This window comes from Dryobates pubescens, chromosome 16 (assembly GCF_014839835.1).
Source record: "Dryobates pubescens isolate bDryPub1 chromosome 16, bDryPub1.pri, whole genome shotgun sequence".
Taxonomy (NCBI): Eukaryota; Metazoa; Chordata; class Aves; order Piciformes; family Picidae; genus Dryobates; species Dryobates pubescens.
In genome coordinates, this window is record NC_071627.1 from 6,680,382 (window position 1) to 6,703,377 (window position 22,996).

At 47.9% G+C, this 22,996-nt stretch overlaps 1 protein-coding gene across 1 annotated transcript in view; it reads right to left on the minus strand.

Moving 5' to 3' along the window:
• Positions 1 to 22,996, minus strand: part of CTNNA1 (catenin alpha 1) — a 162,088-nt gene that overhangs the window by 114,511 nt on the left and 24,581 nt on the right. Inside the window, exons 3-7 of the mRNA XM_054168576.1 lie at positions 21,123 to 21,318; positions 11,565 to 11,731; positions 10,168 to 10,287; positions 5,177 to 5,443; positions 1,104 to 1,307 (exon numbers count right to left, since the gene is read on the minus strand). Of these exons, the coding sequence (XP_054024551.1) occupies positions 1,104 to 1,307; positions 5,177 to 5,443; positions 10,168 to 10,287; positions 11,565 to 11,731; positions 21,123 to 21,318 (954 nt within the window). The remainder of the gene's footprint in view (positions 1 to 1,103; positions 1,308 to 5,176; positions 5,444 to 10,167; positions 10,288 to 11,564; positions 11,732 to 21,122; positions 21,319 to 22,996) is intronic.

Here is a 22,996-nt window from a genome sequence, read left to right on the forward strand (position 1 = left end):
GACAGTATTTGAAGTCTAGACAGGATCTAAATCTTCTGATAGCCCAACCTCACCTCTCAGCACAGCAAGAGCTATTCAGACTAAAACCCACTGGGATAAGAACAAAGAGGCAATGAGGGGAAAGAAGTCCAATTTTATACCATGATGCCCTCAGATGCAGAAGCTCATCCGCATGACATGATGCTTACCCTAACTGCAGCAGCACTCCTGGGCTTCAAATGCTGTGTGCATATTAAATGCCTAAACACTGGAAAAAACTCCTCAGAAGCCAATATTTATCCTAAACCCTTCTCAGGCTTCTTACTGAATGTTTCACTTTGGTTATCACCTCCACTCAAACTGAACAGCAGCAGTAAGGAGCTTGAGTCTGACAATCTGAATTCCGAGAGGAGTCTCAACTTGAAGGTCTTGGGGGTGTCAGCTGATGACAAACTCACCAGTGGCTGCGGGCAGCCCAGAAGGCAGCCACGTGCTGGGCTGCCTCAAAAGCAGTGAAAGCAACAGGACAGGGAAGGGATTGTCTCTCTGCTGTGCTCAGACCCCACCTGCAGCACTGTGTCTACTTTTGGTGTCCCCAGCATAAGTGGGACATGGAAGTGCCGGAGTATGTCCGGAAGAGGCCACCAAGATGATCAGAAGGCTGGAGAACCACCCCTGTGGGGACAGGCTGGGAGAGTTTGGGGCTGTTCAGCCCGGAGAATAGAAGGCTCCAAGGGAGACCTTACAGCAGCCTTCCAGTATCTGAAGGGGACTACAAGAAAGCCAGGAAGGGACTTCTGACAAGGGCTTGAAGTGACAGGATGAGGGACAATGGCCATAAGAACACATTGCTGGCTCATGGTCATCCATTCCTTCCATCCACCAGGACCCCCAGGTCCTTTTCCCCTTCACCACTCTCCAGCAGATCTGTCCCCAACCTGTACCAGTGCACAGAGTTGTTCCTTCCCAGGAGCAAGACTCTGCACTTGCCCTTGATGAACTCGATCAAGTTTCTCCCTGCCCAGCTCTCCAGCCTAAGTCTGGCTGAACGGCAGCACAACCTTCTGCTGCGTCACCCACCCCAGCCAGAAAAAGAAAAACAAAAGAGAAGAGCAGAGGCTCACATTGCCCATGTACTCGGAGAGCAGGTCCTGCAGGGCCTGTCGCACGGCGTTGCACTCGGCCACGATGCGCTCCCGCCGGTCGTCGCGGGTGCAGGACGAGTCGGCCATCAGCGCCGCCCCGCTAATGATGCTCTCCAGCCGCTCCTCCAGCGACGGCCGGAAACGTTCCTCGCTGAAGGTGGAGGGGTCCACGATGATTTGTTTCTGGCCAGAAGAGAAAGAGCGAGAAATCAGGATGCAGAACGAGCAGGAAGCTAAGTGTTAAGCCAGGGAATTGTACAATGGGCCGGGCTGCAGGGAGCCCCCAGGGTCATCCAGTCCAACCTCCCTGCAGGCAGCAGGGACATCCTCAGCTAGAACAGGCTGCTCAGGGCCTTGTTGAGCCTTACCTTGGATATCTCCAGGGAATGAGCCTCAACCACCTCCCTGGGCAACCTGTTCCAGTGTTCCACCACCCTCATAGCAGAGAGCTTCCTGATACCCCATCTAAATCTGCCCTTCTCTGGTTTGAAGCCATTGTCCCTCGTCCTGTCACTGCAGGCCTGTGTAAACAGTCTTTCTCCATCCTTTCTGTAGCCTTTTGGGGTACTGGCAGGCTGCTATTAGGTCTCCCTGGAGCCTCCTCTTCTCCAGGCTGAACAACCCCAGCTCCCCCAGCCTGTCCTTGCAGCAGAGGTGCTCCAACCCCTTGATCATTTTCATAGCTTTCTCTGCACCCTCTCCATCAGGTCCATGTCCTTCCTGTATTGAGGGCTCCAGAGCTGGACACAGTACTCCAGGTGAGGTCTCAACAGAGCAGAGCAAAGCGGCAGAATCACCTCTCTGGCTCTGCTGGCAACACCACTTTAGATGCAGCCCAGGCTGCCATTGGCCTTCTGGGCTGCAAGCTCACACTGCCTGCGCATGTCCAGCTTCTCATCCATCAGCACCCCCATCCTTTTCCACAGGGCTGCTTTCTAACATCTCATCCCCCAGCATGTATTGATAATGAGGATTGTTCTGGCCCAGGTACAGAACCCTGCACTTGCTCTTGTTGAGCTTCACCTGGGCCACCTCTCCAGCTGGTCCAGGTCATCAAGACCACCACCATGAACAGCAAATGCTTGATGGGGCCTGAGCAGCAAACAAGGCCCAGTTTTGGCAGCCAGGAGGATTTGCATGAGTGGCTGTGTAAAACTACTCCAAGGCTCCCCAGCAGATGACAACACTAGTCATTTCTTGAGCTGCTTTGACAGCTAAACACAACTTGGCCACAGGAAGCCTCATTACATGAATGGCAAAAAAAAAATAAAACCCACCATGCCAGCACAAATAAGGTTCAAAGTAGAGAACTCTCCTTAACTACATGTCAATCCAGACATGGCTTCACTAGCTAACTTGTCAGAGAGAATTATCCCATCATGAGCAACAAGATAACAAGGAAAACAAATGGCCAGAATTAGCCCTCTGTGGACTGCTCTGTTGTCCTACTTTATCCAATCTTCCTCCCCTCCACGCTGCTGCAGGTAAATACAATGGTGTTCTCCAAGCCCTGAGTGAAACACCACCACAGATGTTGCCCACAGCACAAAAATTCATTTCTTCAGGGCAGAAAACTGTCACAGGCTTCTCTTGACAGAGTGTTAGCAACCACAGTTCATACTGGAGAGGCTTAAGGCTGCAGCAGCAGTGCTGATGGATCTGCTTTCCAAAAGGCCAATGCCACCACCCACAGAAGGTCACCAGGAAGCAGCAGTGGCAGATTTATCACCTTGTAAGTACTTTCAGGCCATTTAAACAGGTTTAAAGTTTATTAAGGAAAACAACATAGAAGAGTTTGGGTTGGAAGGGAGCTTAAAAATCAGCTAGTTCCAATCTCCCCCACCATGGGCAGGGACACATTCCAGGAGCCCAGGATGCTCAAGGCTTCACACAGCCTGGCCTTGAACACCTCCAGGGAGGGGACACCCACAATCCTCCTGGGCAACCTCTTCCAGTGTCTCACCACTCTCACTGGAAAGTATTTCTTCCTCATCTCCAATCTCAATCTGACCTCTTCCAGCTCAAAACCATTACCCCTCAACCTATCACAGCAGACTCTTGCAAAAAGTCCCTCCCCAGCGTTCTTGCAGGCCCCTTTCAGGTACTGGAAGGCTGCTCTAAGGCCTCTCCACAGCCTTCTTTTAGCCATGGTGATCACACAGTGGTAGCACACTGAGTCCAGAGCTGTGGCATCAACCCCAGAGATAATGATTACCTTGTTATCTTCTGCTAGCCATTTAATATTTTGCCAAGGCAGCAAAAGCTTTGGAGCACTTGGGGGCACGTGTGCGTGCGCACAGCCTTTATTACAAGGGTGCAATAACACTCAAACATCAGCAGGAAATGAAGTGCAGGGATAACATCTGCCAAGAACCTGAAGACATTTGTTTTGTCAGTCTCCTCTGGCAGGAAGGAGATGACAAAGCTATCACATGCAAGGCATTGAGGCTGGCCTGCTCAACAGGCCCTGCTGCTATTAGACAGCCTCACAAAGCAGAGCTGAAAATCCAAAAGCTCCATCTGAACTGCAAGGCTCAAAAAAAAAAAGTCTTAAGTCTTATTAGAAACTTCATCTGTAAAATAGAGCCATACATCAGAAACCACATTAAATGGTTTGAGCTAGATTAGCCAGTCCATGAACCTGAACTAATTGCTTCTTCAAGTTGTCAGAACCCCAGCCAGTCCTCAAGGCTGTGTGCTGGGACAGAACCTGCCCTTTCCTCCCACAGACCCCTGCTCAAACCTGACATCCCTTGGCTGCTAACCTGAGGCACATTCTGAAGGCTTACATAGCTGAACATAAAATTGATGAGATTTAAAAGCAAACTTAGTCACAGAGATCAAGACAAGCAGAAAGTAATGTAGGGGAGGAACAAGAGAGGTAAGAGCAAACAGGAAAAGAGCAACAAAAATTATCAGAGGGATCCAAAAAAGGCCACAAAAATGACCCAAAGGAACCCCTCTACTGTGAGGCCAGGCTGAGAGAGTTGAGGTTGTTCAGTCTGGAGAAGAAAAGGCTCTGAGGAGACCTTCTGGTGATCTTTCAGTGCTTAAAAGACACCTCTAAGGATGATGGAGACAGACTTTTGAGCAGGACTTATGACAGGACAAGGAGTGGTGGGATTAAAATGGAAGAGGTCAGATTTAGACCAGATATAGAAAGAAGAAATTTGTGGTGCTGAGGGTGGTGAGACCCAAGTCCAGGTTGCCCAGGGAGGTAGGGGATGCCCCACCCTTGGAACTACTCCAGGTTGTTTGGGGGTCTGAGCAACCTGATCTAGCTGAACACCTCTCTGCTGACTGTAGGAGGGTTGGCCTAGATGGCCTTTGAAGGTCCTTCCAACCCAAACCATTCCATGAACATCTGGCAAACCCCAAAGCGTTCAACATCTTTTGAGTGATGGCTTTGCAATATTAAATTAAGTTTTAGAGGTAAGTTAGCACCAAGGTGTTTAAAATTCAGAGGCTGGATCAGTGTTAGACAGAGAATACTGGCTTCAAAAGGGAAGTGTTCTCAGTAAAAATGCATGCCTCTGCTCAGCACCCTCCTGAATACAAGATCAGGTGTACGACAGAGCAGTCCAACACTGAAAGGACTTCATTCCCACCCAAAGATCACATTAAACTTCCCACTTCATGTTTCACTCAGTAGGCTGTTTGGGCAATTCCAAATGCATTATTCACTTTTAATAAGTCATTTCTGTCACCTGCAAGAACACATTACATAAATATATGATGAAATAATCAATTTCAAATAAACCCAGCCCTTACATCTAATGTAGCAGGAGGCTAGCTGCTATTTCAGAGCTAGGTTAATTTGACAGCCTTCAGTCTTCTAGAATCACTTGTGTAACTCCTCACATCCCATCAATCCTTGCCTGGAAGAAGACTTTTTAAAGAAATAAAAGCCTGGTTTACCTGGGACCTGCTGTATTGCAGCAGGAAGTGATCAGCAGTACAAACAAAAGCAAGATGTTGTGCATCAGGTGAACAAAGACAAAAGTAGGAGTTACCACTACTTGTTTGTTTCAGAGGAAGGGTTCCAAACTTACATCAAAGTTGTTGAGAGCATAAGCCAGCTCTCCACCTCCACCCTGCTGCTGGGCAGCATCATCTGAGGCGGTGGCCTGCGCTGCGTTGGAGATGCCCGTGACTGCCTGCTGGAGCTGTTTGTAGATCAGGTCCCTGTTGGCTTTGTAAGCAGCTACATCAGGGTGTTGCAGACAGGCCTGGGATGCTGTGTAGAGAATGGGGACATTCTTCTGCAGGATTCCTCTGGCTGCTGCCATCTGATCACGGTGACCCACATCTTTCAATTCCTATTAGGAAAAGTAAAGCAGAAATGGCACTGGAGGACATTCCCCACATTTAACAGCCGTACACCACCTCCCTGCATCTTCTCTTAGTCTGATCAAACCTTCTGATGGAGGATCACTCCTCTTAAGGGGTCAACTAGCTTCATAGAGTCACAGAATATTTTGGATAGGAAAGGATCATCCAGTTCCAACCCCCCAGCCATGGTCAGGGACACTTTCCACCAGCCCAGGTTGCTCAAGGCTTCATCCAACCTGGCCTTGAAAACTTCCAGGGAGGTGGCAGAGATCTTCCCAGTTGTCTTCAAAACACAAGAGCTTCATAAAGACAAAACCCTTTACTGTAAGGTGATTGAATGATCTCTGGATGTCTCTTCCAACCCCTAGCATTCTGCGATTCACAACTCCATGGTTTGAAATCTGAAGTTGCATTTCTGCTCCTCTCTGCACTAGAGAATGTTTTGAAAGCTGTAAAGTCAGCACACACAAGTTGTAAGCACACATTTTCCTCCCCACTCCTTGTAATTCCTATTACACACAAAAAAAACCAACAAACACAAACCCTACAACCACCAAACAAAAAAACCACAACCAAATCCACATTCCCTACTATGCACCAGCTGCAGGGAAGATTGAACGCTACAACGGTTTGTTGAAGACCACTCTTAAAGCCATGGGGGGTGGATCTTTGAAAAACATTTAGCACAAGCAACCTGGCTGGTGAAAAGTAGAGGTTCAGTGAACTGAGCTGGACCTGCACACTCAGATATGCTACAGAAAGTAGAAGGTGATAGAGTTCCTGTTGTTAGAGAAAAGAATCTGTTAGGTAAAACTGTTTGGGTATTTTCGCCCTCAGGAGAGGCTAAACCTGTCCGAGGGGTGGTTTCAGCTGAAGGTCTGGGTCACACTTATTGTGTAATGCAAGAGAATGTGGGATACACTGAATTTCACCAAAGAAATTTAACTTCAGCTGAAAGAGTTTGATATCAGAGTGTTGTACAGGTACATTGTGCCCAAAGGAAGAATCCCTGAGGAATCTACAGTGCACGAACCCTGAGAGCCCTGAGTCAACTGAGAGTCCCTGTGTCCCTGTTTCCCTTTTCTTCGCTTTGTCTGTGAGGAGACAAGCTGTTTTCCATTTTCTTGTTTCCTGATTTTTCTTGGACTTCTGAATCATCCACATCTGAGGATAGCTGGAATGGACTATGAACTTTACTTACAAACTGCAGATACTGTTTTAGACTGGATGGACAGCACGACCAGCCAATGAAATTGCTTAGAAGGGGTGGATTGTGACCGTTTGAGGCTGTGCCTTTAAGAACGGGACAGTGGCTGGAACACTCTGGATGAGTGTTTTGGAATAATAACAAAAACAAAGATAAAGTCTAAACAAATTTCTTTAGTAGATTGGTAGAATGCAACTTTAAGTTTTAGTTCAGTTTGAATCTCAGTCTCAGTCTGTCTGTCTCTTTTTCAGCCTGTTTCAGTCTCTCTCTGAGCAACAGCTGCTGGATGGAGTTAACCTTGAACTAAGAGATAAGAAACTAGTTCTTGCATATGCTTTGAGCCAACAGAATTTCCTCCTTAATAATTACCTTTTCTCTCTCTCTAACCCTTTTTGGGAAAAAAGGGAGGTAGGGGGAGAGGGTGTGTATGGGGGGGACCCTCCTGGTTGGAGGGTGGAGTTTTGTTCTGTATTACATTCTTTGCTGTGTATTTCTGTATCTATTGTAAATACTGTATATTGTGTATATATAGCATTTCATCCTGCTAGTAAATATAACTTCTCTCATTTCTGCTTCTCTGACTGAGTTAGCCGTGGTTTCTTTGTGTGTGGGGGGGGAGAACTGAACTTTCTCTCACCACCACCACATCTAAACCAAGGAAAAAACCCAAACACACACACACCACAAAGAAACCTAAATCCTCAAACCAGAACACCCTGCATTTTTAGCTAACTTAAGAACCAAGCTAATTGTAAACTATCAATTTAGCAAGAGCCTTCCCCTGCAGTATTGTCTTGTGCTTGCACATGAGGAGCAAGATCATCTTTAATTTAAACTCCAAGCCTCACAAGCAGAATGTTTTCTTTAATCACACCTAGAAGCTGGAGTTGACATTCCTCAAGAGATTTGAGTACTTAATTTTACAGGAACAACTCTCACACCTAATTCACCTTCTTGTTAATCTCCAATGAGAGGAAATTAATCCAATGACTAACTACCACTAATTTAATATCAGGGAGCAAAGTTCACACCTTTTCCCAAACAGTTACTGCTGAATTTCTCCGAAGCACCAACACCACCATTTTGGAATAGAAGCACTATGGTTAGTCAAAGCTTCTGAGTCCAGCATGAGCCACAAATTTAGAAAAGGAAGAATCAACACAGTTGTTAGCTGAGTCATCATTTTAAAGTCACCTCTTAAATTTAAGGGAGAGCTGAAAGAATTAGGGCTGTGCAGCCTGGAGAAGAGAAGGCTCTAAGGAGACCTTAGAGCTGCATTTCAATATCTGAAGGGGACCTACAGAAAGGCTGGGGAGGGACTGTTTAGAAGGGCCTGTGGGGTTAGGATGAAAGGCAATGGTTTGAAACTGGAGCAGGGGAGATTTAGGTTGGATATCAGGAGGAAGCTCTGCACCATGAGGGCGGTGACACTGGAACACATAGCCCAGGGACTTGGTTGAGGCTCTTTCCCTGGAGACATTCAAGATCAGACTTGCTGTGGCCCTGGGCTCCTGATCTAGTTGGAGGTGTCCCTGCTAACTGCAGGGGTGTTGGACAAGATGACCTTCAAGGGTCCCTTCCAAGACGAATGTGTGATGAAAATGAAGCAGAGGCCTGCCTTACCGAGAGGAGGGAAAAACTACTCTGACAGACTCTTGAAAATGAATGGGTAATGTGTGACCTCTGTAAGATACATACTAAGCAGGGAGGGCACTCCAAGCAGCCTTACAGATGTACAGATTTAGTACAAGCACTTCCCAAAGCGTGGCACAATCCATCACAAAGCAGTTTAAGAACATTTATTGCATTGCCATCGCAACCCTACTCCCATTTACTGCAATCAGATTGGAGATACATAACCAACTGACAATCCATTTTAGACTGGACCCAGTTTACTTGCAAAGCTGAATGGGGGTGGGGGGGGAAAACAACAAAAAAAACCAGCCAACCCAGCAGTGTCAGAGGGGCAGAAGCAGTTCTGGTTTGTATAAACAGTAGAACAAACTGAAAATGCTCTACAGGAATGATGGTGTTTCTGATAAGTGGGGCTGCCTACACCTCTCCTTTCTTCTGAACACAGCAATGAGTCACAGCAGTGCTGTGTTGAACAACACAAATTTCACAGGCAATTTAAGGCTGAGCACAAGCTATGCAAACACAAAACACACACACACCAAACAGCAGTGTAAAGCCCTTCCCCAAAGCATTTCAGAGCAGGACTACCCAGCACCACCCCTCAGTCCCTGGGAAAGAGCTGTAATTCAGTGCCCAGCCACAATTTGCAACATCTTTATCAACATCCTGGATGAAGGGACAGAGTGGGCCCTCAGCCAGTTTGCTGGAGATACCAAACCGAGAGCAGTGGCTGACACCCTATCAAGTTGTGCTGCTATTTGGTCAGGCCTGGACAGGCTGGAGAGGTGGGCAGAAGAAATTCCATAAAGGTCAACAAGGGCAAGTGTAGAGTTCTGCACTTGGGAAGGAAGAAGCCCCTGCACCATGACAGGTGAAGGGTGATCTGCAGCAAAGCAGCTCTGTGGAGAAGGACCAGGGAGTGCCAGTGGACAAGCAGCTTACCATGAGTCAGCAATGTGCCCTCAGGACCAAGATGACCAATGGTGCATTAAGAAGAGTGTGACCAGCAAGAGAGACAAGGAACTACTGGAGAGAGTTCAGCACAGGCTATGAAGATGCTGAGGGACCTGGAGCATCTCTGTGAGGAGCAAAGGCTGAAAGCCCTGGGGATATTGAGCCTAGAGAAGAGCAGCCTGAGAAGGGATATCATCAATGCTTCTTGATATCAAAGGGCAGAGGGCAATAGCACGGGGCCAGACTCTTCTCAGTGGTACCCAGGGACAGGACAAAGGGCAAAGAGCATAAACTGGAAGCCAGAAGGTTCCACCTAAACAGGAGGAGAAACTTCTTCGGTATGAGGGTGCTGAAGCCCTGGAGAGGCTGCCGAGTCTCCTTCTCTGGAAAGCTTTCAAATCCCCCAGCCATTGTGATCCTGGGGAAGTTGCTGTGGGTGCCCTGCTTTAGCAGGGGGGTTGGACTGGATGATCTCCAAAGGCCCCTTCCAACCCCTGCTGTGCTGGGATTCTGTGACTTTCACTCCCTGTGGACACGCTCATGCCCAGTGTGGTCTAACGGTGAGTGCACCCGGCACCAAGCCACAGCTCTCTTCTCTTTCCTTACCCACATTTGCACTGCTTCAAAATGGGAAGAACCAGGCTTGGGAAGCAGCATTCCATTAAGGTACTAGAGCATCAACATAAACAAATGCCCCTAGACCAAATTCAGCCAGAAGCAGCACACTACAGCTGAGCTGGCTTCCTGCTTGCCAGGCAAGCTCCAATTTCCTAAACACAGCCCAGTGCAAGACAAAAGCACTCGGTGCTAAAGTCCCAACAGCAAGGGGTGGTGCCCAACAGCAGCAAGGCTGCCTTTTCTTCTTAGTTTGAAAAAGAAGAAATAACATAGAAGACAGAGCTGCCATCACTGTACCTGTTGTCTTTTGGCTGCCATTATGTTAAGCTTGTCCACTTCTGGTTTGAGGGCTTTGTACTGGATACCCAAATCCTGCTCTGTGCCAGCATTTCTCAGTTTCAGGATGCCTTCTTCCACCTGAAAGAACACACAGTCACATGTTTTTCCAAGTCACACAGGCTAAGGTTCAGGAAGTCATTCCAAATGTACTCCATCAAAGACAGAAAAAGCAATCTTCCTCCAGCCCTTTTAATCTTTTCTTTATTCAAAGGTTAATAGTGTTCAAGCTACTCCTTTCCTAGTCACCAGCTACCGGAGACATCCCAGTTTGAAAGGGTGTGAAGGAGTCCAGGGCCCTGGCAGCAGCCAACAGGCACAAGGAAAGTCCTCAAAGCCCTGCCATGAAAGTGGGCCCAGAATCAAATCTCATGGCATTCCAAATTCTGTACCAAACACCCACCCTCCCTCTTAGCTGTGGGAAGAGAACACTTCCTGAAATGTGCCACACTCATTTTATTTAGTCTACCAGAGCTACTCATCCCTAGGAGCTACAAGGGAGTGCTGCTTATAAGCAAGCCAAATTATTTCAGAGGAAAACAAAAACCTCTAGTTATGACCCAGAGTTGTGAGCATCATAGAATCAACCAGGTTGGAAAAGACCTCAGAGATCATCAAGTCCAACCCAATACCTAACACCTCCTGACAACTAAACCATGGCTCCAAATGCCACATCCAATACTTTTCTGAACACTGCCAGGGACAATGACTCCACTACCTCCTTGGGCAGCACATTCCAATGGCCAAATACTCTTTCTGGGAAGAACTTCCTCCTCACCTTGAGCCTAAACCTCCTCTGGTGCAGCTTGGGACTGTGTCCTCTTGTTCTGGTGCTGGTTGCGTGGGAGAAGAGACCAACCCCCACCTGGCTACAGCCTCCTTTCAGGAAGCTGTAGAGAGCAAGGTGGTCTCCCCTGAGCCTCCTCTTCTCCAGGCTAAGCAACCCCAGCTCCCTCAGCCTCTCCTCACAGGGCTGTGCTCCAGACCCCTCCCCAGCCTTGATGCCCTTCTCTGGACATGTTGAAGTGTCTCAATGTCCTTCTTCAATCAAGGGGCTCAGAACTGGACACAGTACTCAAGGTGTGGCCTAACCAGTGCTGAGTACAGGGGCAGAATGACTTCCCTGCTTCCTCCACCTAGCTTCAATATTACAAATTCAGAATGAAGTGCCACACCATGCCCAGAGCTGCTGGCCAGGAGCGTGCAAACGAGCGAGAAAGCTCCGCTGCACTCCTTTTGCTCACGACAAAACCCCCGAGAGCCTCCCTGCCACAGGAGCGACCTGCTGTGTGCACACATTGAGCAAACCATCACCCAGCACTGCCTGGCAAAGAACCCCAGCAGAGGACCTCACTTACTACTTTGAGTTGGACAAGCAGCTTGTAGACATCTGCCATGTCGGCCAGGATCAGCAGGCGCGTGACGGCGGACAGCAGGGCGCGCGCCGCCCGCACCATGTTCCCGCGCTTCACTGAGGAGCAGGGGTCATCGGCAAACTCCCCTGAAGCACTCTTCATCAGCTCACCTGTGCAAGGGCAGATCATCACAGAATGTTAGAGCTTGTAAGGGACCTCCAGAGATCACCAGGTCCAACTCCCCGCAGCTGCCAAAGCAGCGTCACCCAGGGTAGTCCACACAGGAATGCGTCCAGGTGGGGTTTGAAAGGCTCCAGAGGAGGAGACTCCACAACCTCTCTGGGCAGCCTGCTCCAGGGCTCCAGCACCCTCACTCTAAAGACATTTCTCCTCATGTCGAGCTGAAACCTTCTATGTCCAACTCCGTATCCATTGTTCCTTGTCTTACTACTGCACATCACCCAAAAGAGTGCCCCCCATCCCTCAGATATTGATAGACATTGATCAGATCACTCTCAGCCTTCTTCTCTCCAGACTAAACAGCTCCAGGGCTTTCAGTCTCTCTTCATAGGGCAGGTTGAATGGGGCCTTGAGCAAGCTGGAGGTGCCCCTGCCTATGGCAGGGGAGATGAAACCAGATGATCCTTAAGGTCCCTTCCAAGCCAAACCACTCCATGATTCTACTTCCAACTGCACAGGTGTTTTAACGCACCAGAATCCTCCAAAGAGCCGAATTCAGCTTGCAGGACTGCAGGCATTTCCCAAACTATAGTGCTTCTGAGGCTTGAGCAACAGTTTTGATTTGTGTACATGCAGGAGTTAAGCAGAAAGCAGCAGAGAGTCCTGCAAGCACACGAGCAAAGGCCCCAGCTCCTGGGACTGTCAGCACCTCAGGGCGCTGGCCTGGCTGGATGGTCCCCGGTTTGCATTCAGAGCAAGGCAGCGCTTCGTTAAAATGCTCCAGCGTTCCATAGCCCCTGGGCCTGCATCTGGTGCAGGAGGAAAGAACTTGGGTTTCAGATGGGAACAATGCAATTGGTTAACTCTGAAAAAGCAAAGGCCACTTTACAGAGCTACAGAAATTCCTCCAGGAGGCATTTGGAAAGCATAAAAGGAACGTCTGTGTACAGGCAGAGGAGGAAATTTTGGATCCCTCTCCCACTTTCTGGAGCAGTGTTTTGCTTCCTGTACCACAGCTCCTACACAGCAGGAAGTTTTGGAATCCACATTATTATTCTTGGATCTCTTTGCAGTTCAGAAACATCTGGTGATCAGCTAGGATTTAGCCGAGAAAACCCTAGGTACTCAAGGCCAAAAACTTGTGGCAGCTGGAGATGACCAGAGCGTAGGTGAGCTATGTCACAGCTAACTGCTGTGTCAGGGGCTTCCCAAACCTGCAAGCACAAGTGGCCATATGGCCAGACACCAGACCAAAATAGCATGGCTCAGATGAGAAAAGAACCTTTGACAGCGCTTCATTAGGGAAAGTTGACAGAGGCTCCATGGAGCCCACTGCCAAATGGGGCTGGGTGAGATCCCCACTGGAATCTCACCTTGCCAAGGGCTTCCTGCTCCTACAGCTAGGCAACCAGCACAGCATATGCACAGGATGGGAAGGGCTTCACTTGCACTGTAATGACTATTTTAACTACTCAGGATTACCTACAGCTGGAGAGCCTGGGGTAAACCATGCACATCCTTACCATTAAGCAATTAATATCTAGCCCTGAAAGAGTTTCTAGCCCCCCAAGCATTCTCCACCTTCATAGCTAAATACAGCCCAAACACAGCTGCCAGCTTGTCCAAGCAGCTACAGCAAGAACTCAGTTTTGTTCCACTGCTCCCTCCCATGTAACACCCTTCCATCATCTTAAATAATACAACCAAGAGTGGCACACAACATTTTAAGATAAAAAAATATGCTACTTCAGTGCTGTGAGATATGGAAAAGGCTTCTGTCCAAGTACAGACCAGCTATAAATATCAACCCAAAGCTATCCCTGGCCCAGCCATTGGAGGAACACAACTCTTGATTTTATCAAGTGTTAAGAGCCCCAGATTTCCAGATGGGTGGAAGATGATGCATCTTCAGTGCTGAAAAACTGCAACCAGCCCTGAGATTATAAAACCCTGAGAGGGCTGGCATCCCCCTTTCAGGATTCCTTCTGGAACAGGCTAACAGCAGTGAAATTCAGGTCAGCACCACAGGTATGACACTGATTAGCAAACTCAGGATTTAAGGATAGATGTCAGAAACAAAACTCACAGGATGGTAGGGGCTGGAAGGGACCTCTGGAGATTGAGTCTAACCTCCCTGCCTGAGCAAGGCCGTAGAATCCAGCACGGGTCACACAGGAACACATCCAGACAGGGCTTGAAAGTGTCCAAAGAAGGAGACTCCACAAACTCTCTGTGACCCTTGCAGTACAGAAGTTCCTCCTCACATTGAGGTGGAACCTCCTGTGCTGTAGTTTACATCCACTGCCCCTTGTTTCCTCCCTTATTTACTTCCAGGTAAAATTCCCACCTCTCCAACTGCCAAAAGAAAGGGAGGTTGTTTTCATTCATCTCCCACTTTGAACAACTTTGAGGTGGCCACTCACTTTAGGAGAGTCTCTGAAACTGGTAGCAAAGTTAAAAACCAAAATTATCCTCCACCCATCCCATCAACTGCAACCTTGCAAGCCAGTCCTGAAATAAAACATGATCCATTTTTAACCAGAGGCTTCGAAAGATTCAGAGTTTCAAGCAACTTGTCAGGGTGTCAAAAGATAACCAGCTTCCCAGAATTAAAGCAAAATTTATATTTAAAGTTGTTGCATATCTATTTTTTCCCCCCTGCAAATTCAAGACAGCTGGCTTTCAGATTGCTTTTACACAGAAAAACCAACATGGGGTAGATTTTAGCAGGATCCAAAGACTAAGAGGGAACTTGGCCTGATTAGAGCTAGACCAGAACTAATTCTGCTCAGTGCAGTCACTTCCCAGCTCAGGCTCTGCTCAGTCCTGGCACTTGCTGCAGTTCAGGGCAGGTTGGCACAGCCAGGGGCTGCTTCCAGCAGGGAGAAGCTGATGAGAAGAGTTCCTGCCAAGGGCTGGGCTGCAGACAGGCTCTGCCTGAGACTTGCTCCTCTGCAGACCAAGGACACTGCCACAGCTTGTGCCTCACCTTGGGGAGCAGGAAGTCAGAGGTGGCAGCTGCAGGGAGCAGCAGACAGGACAGGTGACCCTCAGCTGCCCAACAAGGGATTGCAGCCCATGGATGGCATCTTCAGGAGCAAGCTGAGGGATCCCAGGGTCAAGCCTCTTCTTCCATTGCAGGTGTCCCAGGAGAACTCTTGTCTCTTCTGCCTTTGATCCTGATCTGTGTGTTCCTGAATCCAGTTCCTGTTTACCACTGAGTCCATCCTGGGACTTCCCTAGTGCCAGCCCCTGCATCAGTGGTACCAATGGTGCCATCATTGCCATCAGGGGTTGGATTTCATATTGGTTTGTCTCTTTCTCTCTACTTCATTGCATTGTTCTCATGTCCACCCCAGATGGTTTGGTTCCTTCTCAACCCATCAGTCTCTCTTCTGTCTTCCCTTTGGGAAGGCAGAGGAGTTCACAGCCCCTGGCATTCATCTGGTGGCCAGCACAGCCCTGCCCCTGGACAGAGCTCTGCCCTAAGCATGCAGTGAGTGCATCACATGCAAGCACTTGCAGTTCAGACTGGATCCAGCACCATCCTCCCATTTTCAGAGGTAACTCAGCAAGTTTGAAAGCAGGATTTCAAGAGTTAAAAGAAACACTGCAGATGTGTCAGACTATGAGGCTCAGATTATAGAGCTGGGACAGACTCTTGTATGAGTAATCTGTTTTTCCAATATAACCTTAGATTTTCACCAGATATTACAAGGGAAAGCTAATAAAACATAGTTGAGAAAAGAGAAGGCCACGGTAGCCATGCTCTGATCTTGTCAATAAAGCACTAAGAATTCAATTAAATCTAATGGAACAAAGCCCATTTCTGAAACTGTAAGATTTTAGTCCATCAGAAGAAAATTACCATTTCCCATCCTCATTCCCTCCATGCCCAGAGGCTCCGATGGCATTTTCAGACAGCACCATTAATCCTCCCCAGCAGCACAGTGCAGGATGACCACAGCAGAGAGGGCTTGCTCCAGCCCTGACTGAATGGGACAGCAGCAAAAGGGACAAGCAAGGCAAGGCAGGCTGGCCCCAGGGCATACAGGGACACCGATGCCTTTATCCCCAAGCTAGAAATGTGCCCACACATCACCCTGTGCCCTTCAGCACCTCCCAGCTCACAGCCAGTCCCCAGGCTGCTCTGCTGGCAGCACTGGAACGCAGTAACATCAGGGCATCCTCCTGCCTGCTCACAGCACTGCCACAGCTCCCTGCAGAATCAATTTCAAGACTCCACTGGACTGGATACTGGAGTCCTATCTTCATTGTTCACCACGAGTGTCACAACAGGCTGCCTTTGCTTTCTACCATGACTGACAAGGCCCTGGATCTCCCAGTCACAGGATCCCAGACTGGTCTGAGTGGGAAGGGACCTTTACAGGTCACCTAAGTCCAACCCCCTAGCAGTCAGCAGGGACATCGGCAACTTGAGGAGGTTGCTCAGAGCCCCAAAAAACCTGACCTGGAATGGTTCTAGGGATGGGACATCTACCACCTCTCTGGGCAACCTGAACCTGTGTTTCATAGCTGTCATTGTGAAACATTTCTTCCCTCTATCTAGTTTAAGTCTCCTTCTAGTTTCAGACTATCACCACTTTTCCTGTCCCCTGCTCAAAAGCCTGTTCCCAGCTTTCTGATCAGCCCCTTTAAGCACTGAAAGGCCACCAGAAGGTCCCTGTGGAGCTCTCTCTTCTCCAGGCTGAACAAGCCCAAGTCTCTCAGCCTGGCCTCTGATCATTTTTGTAGCCCTCAGTAATGCCATACCAACAGGGGAGTTGATACTTACGGCATCAAAACCTTCTGTTAATTCCTTCACCTTCAATTAAATCCATATCCTGCCTACAACACTCTTCCTACAGTTTGCCAAGAGCTGTCTCAGAGCTCCCTGAGGTTATGGCTTGTCAAAGAACTCCAGTCCTTGGCTGCAGGATCACTGCTAATACAAGTGGCACACTTCTCAACATTTTTCTTGCAGGAGAACAGCTGAGAACTCTTTGCCTCCTTCCAAGAAATTAAGCTCGCAGGTCACAACAGACTTCTAAAGTTGCTTTTCCAAGAAGAAGTCAGTGCTTAACTTGAAGTAATTCTGCAGCTGGCCTCCTCCTGTTCCTGGGAAACCCTTAAGCCGCACAGCTCATGTGAAGGGCGGCTGAAGAAATGTTTTTGCCCTTTCACAGCTTGCATGACTGTTCAGTTTTGAGAAAGCTTCGCTCCAACACAGGACAGGACGACAGCACGCTGCATTAGGAGGTTCACACCCCTGCATCTGCAGCCATGAAACATGATCAGAGTCCCCAAGATTGCCAAGACCATCCATCCATCCATCCTCTTACCTCAAACCCTATACACAGGCTGCAGCTTTTTAATTTCAAGCTTTCATTTCTGGTCCTTCCTGTAAAATTATCATAGGAAGCAGCACAACAGTAAGAGCACAGATTAATACCATGGAGCCTCACACCAGCACAGGTGTATAGAAGCAGTGAAGTATGGGAGACCAGGAACAGCCTGGTCAGGGAAGAGACCCTTCTGAGATCAAGCCCAACTGTTAATCCAGCACTGCCAGGTCACCACTACATCATGTCCCTCAGCACCACACCTACGCAGCTTTTTAATTCAAACCCAGCAGCAGGTTGCCCAGGATCAATGTCCAGGTGGGTTTGGAATTCCTTCTTGACCTTGAAGGTCTGTAACCTCTCTCAGTGCCAAACACCTGTTAAGAAAGCAGTTCAGCTCCAAAACACCCCCTAACAGCTCCAGAAGATCATTTCACTGCACAATTGATCTTCAGGGCTTTCGATGAAGATAAAACTCTACAAATAGCTTAGTGTACAGGGACTACGACTGAGCAAGGTCAGTATTGCCTCTTCTATTACCCAGCAAAACTCCAGCAGCAGAAATCAATGGAACAGAGGCTGTAAGGAGGCTGAAATCCGAGATGTTCACACCAGACACTTCCCCAGTCCTAAGTCTCTTCTGTAACTGCAGCAGGATCTGCTCTGAAAAACACTTTGGTTCTTTGTCTCCACTGCTCTGTTCAAAATTTACCTGATGAACCACAGAACAGCAGGGGTTGGAACAGACCTGTAGAGATCATCAAGTCCAATCCTCCTGCCAAAGCAGGGTCACCTAGGGCAAGTCACAGGAACACATCCAGGTGGGCTTTGAAAGTCTCCAAAGGAGACTCCACAACTTCTCTGGGCAGCCTGCTCCAGGGCTCCAGCACCTTCACAGTGAGGAAGTTTCTCCTTGTGTTCAGGTGGAACTTTTGGTTGTTCCTTGTCCTATCAGCGGGCACCACCAAAAAAAGAGCCTGGCCCCTTCATCTTGACACCCTCTGGATACTTAGAGACATGAGTAAGATCCCCTCTCAGCCTTCCCTTCTCCAGGCTAAGCAGCCCCAGGGCTCTCAGTCCTTCCTCATAGATGTCTAAGATCCCCAGTCATCCTCGTAGCCTCCGTTGGACTCTCTCCAAGTTGCACTACTTTAAGAGAAGTCAAAAGTGCAAAGCTTTAAAGGCACCAGGAATCTTACTTCAGGATACTTCACAAACTTGCTTAATATTTAAAGCAAGTTGTCATTTATTCTTCCACTGTAAAAAATGAGGAAGACTTTGAAGCTCCACTTCCATTGATTTAGGACGGAGCTGAACGATCACTCATCCTAAAGAGCTCTTCTTCCCTTCTTTGTTTTTACCCCCAGCAAATGAGATTTTATGAACAAGCATGCTCACTACAATCATGTACCCTCTCCATCTTCTTCTTGCCAGGCTGGGGGGAAAAAAAATAAAAAAAAATTTTAATTTTCTCTGATGAGACAAGTTATCTATTGTCCTAATCATCTTCATAACCTCTGTCTACATTCATTCATCTTTTTTTATTATGGTAACTAAAGCGCTCCCCACTCCAAATAGAGGCATTATTAATCCTATTTTCCTGTCTTCTGCTGAAGAGAAATTGTGCTCTACAGCAGGAATCCCACTGCTGCCACCAGCCACCCAGAGGCTGCCAGTTTGTGATCACCCCACTGCTGACCAAGACACTCCTCTCCACTTCTGCCCCCCCACTGCAAAAGGCAGAGGAGGGTCTCAGGACCTGGAAGTTTTGCTCTATGCGTGCAGAGGCTGTGTGGTGCACTGCCTTCAGGTCTCCAGTTTGTTAATTGAATTGGTCCACCACACTGCTGAAAACACTTCTGAAGTGCATAGACTGTGGAACACAGAATCACAGAAGTGTTTAGGCTGAAAAAGACCTTTGAGATCATCCAGTCCAACAGTTAACCCAGCACTGCCGAGCCCACCGCTAAACCAAGCCCTCAGCACCTGGCTTTTCATTCCCACCAGGAATGAGGACTCCACCACTGCCCTGAGCAGCCTGATCCAGGGCTTGACAACCCTTTTGGGGAAGAAATTTTTCCCAATATCCAACCTAAACCTTCCCTGACAACTTGAGGCTGCTTCCTCTCATCCTGTCACTAAGCCCAGCTCCCTCAGCTGCTCCTCCCAGGAGCACACCTCTATAAACACCTACACTGTGAGCCTGTCTCCTTTCTCCTGTTATCAGTGCTGCTGAGAGCTGCTTTCTCCCCTAGGCTTTGGCAGCAATAAACCTGCCCTCTGCTCTATCTCATTTTTCACCATTTGCTTCTAATTTCCTCTAAAGGTTTGGGCTTTTTCATTTCATTATGGAGAGCTGCTCTGCTAAACCTGACTGAACACTGGCACCATGACAGGGCACAGGTTTTTTCTCCCCAGCAGTCCATCCCTGCTGCAACTGCATTCCCAAAACAGTTGTGGGCACTAGTCACAGAACCCCAGCATGGTGGGGGGTGGAAGGGACCTCTGGAGACCATCCAGTCCAACCCCTCTGCTAAAGCAGGGCACCCACAGCAGCCTGCCCAGGAGCACAATGGCTGGGGGCAGGGGGAAGGTGGAAGCTCTCCAGAGAAGGAGACTCCACAGCCCCTCTGGGCAGCCTGCTCCAGGGCTCAAGCACCCTCACACCAAAGAAACTTTCCCTCATGTGTCATGTTCAGTCAAATCACTGAAGTTTAACCATCATCTACCCAGCTTCAGGAAGCAGACACAGCTCTTGTCTCTATGCACAAAGACTATAAAGGGAGGAAGAAATGAAGCAACATTAAGATGGAGAGTTATTTCACTCCAGCACCTCTCAGCTACAAGCTCCACCTCCTCTCTCAAAGATCAAGAGAGCCAAAGAGGTTTTGGCATTGTCTGTGTGTAGGCTCAGAATCAAGCAGGGACCAAGAAACAAGTGAAAGGTCACCCTGAAGGTTGTTCTTCCCCTCCTTCCCAGCTTCTTACTGCAATATGCTAACACAAATTCAGCTAATGGAACTTCCCAATCCTGAGGACTGAGTGCAGCTCCCTCGCTCTCTAACATCACCATGAGTCATTTGAAGGTACTCACAGCTGAGATCCAACTCTCAGCTCCAAGCAGCAATCAAGCAACCACCAAGAATTAAAGGCTTCAGGACAAAGGGGTCTCTTTTGCTGTTGTTTGCTGTTGTTAAATTAAGCCAACTCAATTAGCCCCTTATATTGCCACCTCCTTACGCTGATCTCTCTCTGGTCCATCAACCAGACTCATCCAGAACTTAAGACCCATTTTCAACTAATATTTCATCACTGGGTAACTTCAACTACAAACAAGTAATTAATGCTAATGAGTTTTCCCTTTTTTGCAGCAGCAGCAGCAGCCATCACCATTAATACCAGCTGACTGGGTTCCACTGAAGCATAGAAAAGGCTCACGACTGGAAGAATGATAAATGATTTATGAGCAGCAATATTTACTTTAGAGTAAGCCAGCTCCATGGGCTTTTCTTGCAGGTCTTCTCCAAGAAAGTAAAAGAGAAAATTATCAAAACCAACAGTGGTGGAGGAGGAAGCCTAGAATATTTAATCAAGGTCCTTGCATCCTGTTTGTTGCTGTTTACATTTTGCATATGCAAGACACCAGGCTCTGTCAAGTCAACACTCAGCTCTTCCTCCTACAATGCTGCCTTGTACACACTAAAATGGTGAAGTTATTGACATATTTAAGATGTGATTCCATAACATTAATAGGCAAGGGAAGGGGGGGGAAGTTGACTTTTTACCCTAGACTGAGTTTTAAATGCTCTTTGAAGAATCAGCCCTTCTGCTTCTCTTCTCAGTCTCTACTTGGGACATCCAGTTTCCAGCTCTGCCCAGTTCATCCTATTTATTTCTCAAGGAAGCCAGGAAGTCAAGTGAGCATCCACACAAGCAGAGAAGCACCAAGTCATGAGAAACATCAGCAAAAGAGAAATAGGAACAATTGTAGCTGCTCTGAGAGCCCAAACTCGTACAATCCATCAGGCACAGCTCTTACCTTGCTTGCGGACATCCTCCACGGCTGCCACCAGCTCCTCCTTCAGGAACTGGCTCTCCTTTGCTATTTTGTCTCCTTTCTCCAGGAAATTCTCTGTTGCTTGTTCAACTGAAGCAGCCAAAACGTGGGCCTTCTTGGAACGCCCTCGCTTTTTGTTAGAGGGCCCCTTGTTGCTGGTGTTCACCAGCGTTGTCACCTAGAGGCATGGAAGAAGGGGGGGGAAAAACAGAACAAAAGCAACCCATGAAGCAAATGAGGAGTTTATCAATTTGACAGCAAGGCAAACTATTATTTTCTAGACAGTGTATCAATACCTGCACTACTGCCAGCTCCAAAGGTTAAACTCGAACAAGTGTTTCTCATTATAAATCTGTCTAAAGTGCTTATCAGTGGCAGGCCTGAAAATCTGATTTGGAGCATTGAGATCTATTTGTGGTTTTCATAAACTGCTGTCTCAGGAACAGGCCAGAGCTATTTGGCACCACATAAAAAGAAACCAAGTTGGGATAATTAGTTTGGGATAGTTCTGCAGGCATAAAGGATCCCAAACAAGGCTGCAGTCATTATGTACAGGAAGCTAGCAACACGGTGTCTATTCAGTCCAAAACAGCTCTATAGCCAATGGACTGAATGCAGAGCAAAAGGGCTTCCTGCAGCTCATTATTTCCCTTACACAACGCAAAATGAACTCTCACAGTCCTCCTGCAACAAACAAATACTTCCAAGTTTTCTGCTTTAGACCGAAACCCTGCTAGGCACCGGTCAGCAGCAGCCAGATGACCACCGGGTTCTCCATCAGCTCAGGATCCACTCCCTTCAATCAGAAAGAGGCCACAAAATCCACACAGATGCTTTTCCATTTGCCTTTTTCTCACCCCCTCTCCTTTTGTTAAGTTTAAGCTACTTCAGAGGGACATGAAATCACAGCATTAAAAAATGTCTCCTCTAGAGAGCCCAAGGACCACTGACAAAGGTTCTCAGGGCTGAATCCATTTTCTCAGTAGGTTGATTTAGCGAGAGAAAGCCATCAGCTGGGAATAGCCCTCATGGTTAACAGGAGGCTTTCATACTGGGTAGCTTCAGTTCATCATGTGCTCCACAGACAAGCTGCAACATGGCAACTTACTCTTCTTTCCTCTCTTTTTGGCAGCCCCATCATTCATAACATTCGGGATTGCCAGAAGAGCTACTGGAGGAGCAGGTTACAGACACTGACAGAAAGGTCTTATAAACAAGTCTGCCCAGTTACATTTACCAGATTAGGGCAATTTCTCATAAAGACAGACTCCCTCAGTAGCTCCAGCTAAAAAGCTACAGAGAAGATGATCCAACTGCCCATCTGAGTATCTGGACAGGTAGGAGCAGCAGCTTGGTGATTAAAGGGATGTTAATACTGGAAACAGAACCCTGATTGCTGCAGGCTGTGCTTGGCAGGAGTTTGTGACGAGTTCCTACAATCACTGAAATGATGCTGAAGAAGACAGAGTTCCCTGTCTCCAAGTGCACCTCCTCTCTCAGGCCTCCTAGAAAGTCTCTTCCAAGAAGCTTCAGAACACCCAGTGCATGCAGCTTACATTCACAAGACTTACTCTAGGCTCTCCTGTGCATTTCACTGAGCAATGCACACCATGCAGAAGAAATAGGCTTTTAGTCACAAGCATCAGCAGAAATGAGAAGCAAGCATGTGCATCTTGTAAAAGATACCCTGAACAGTACCAAAAGTCATCAAAGCATACTCCTTGGGTGGAAGAGGGGTCAATAACCTAGCTGAGGCTGCTCTAGACAGGTTGCAAACATCCCCCACCACGCATTTCACAGTTTACCTGAACCTCCTTCCAAAGGGAACTCAAAACACAGATAGAAAGAAAACAAAC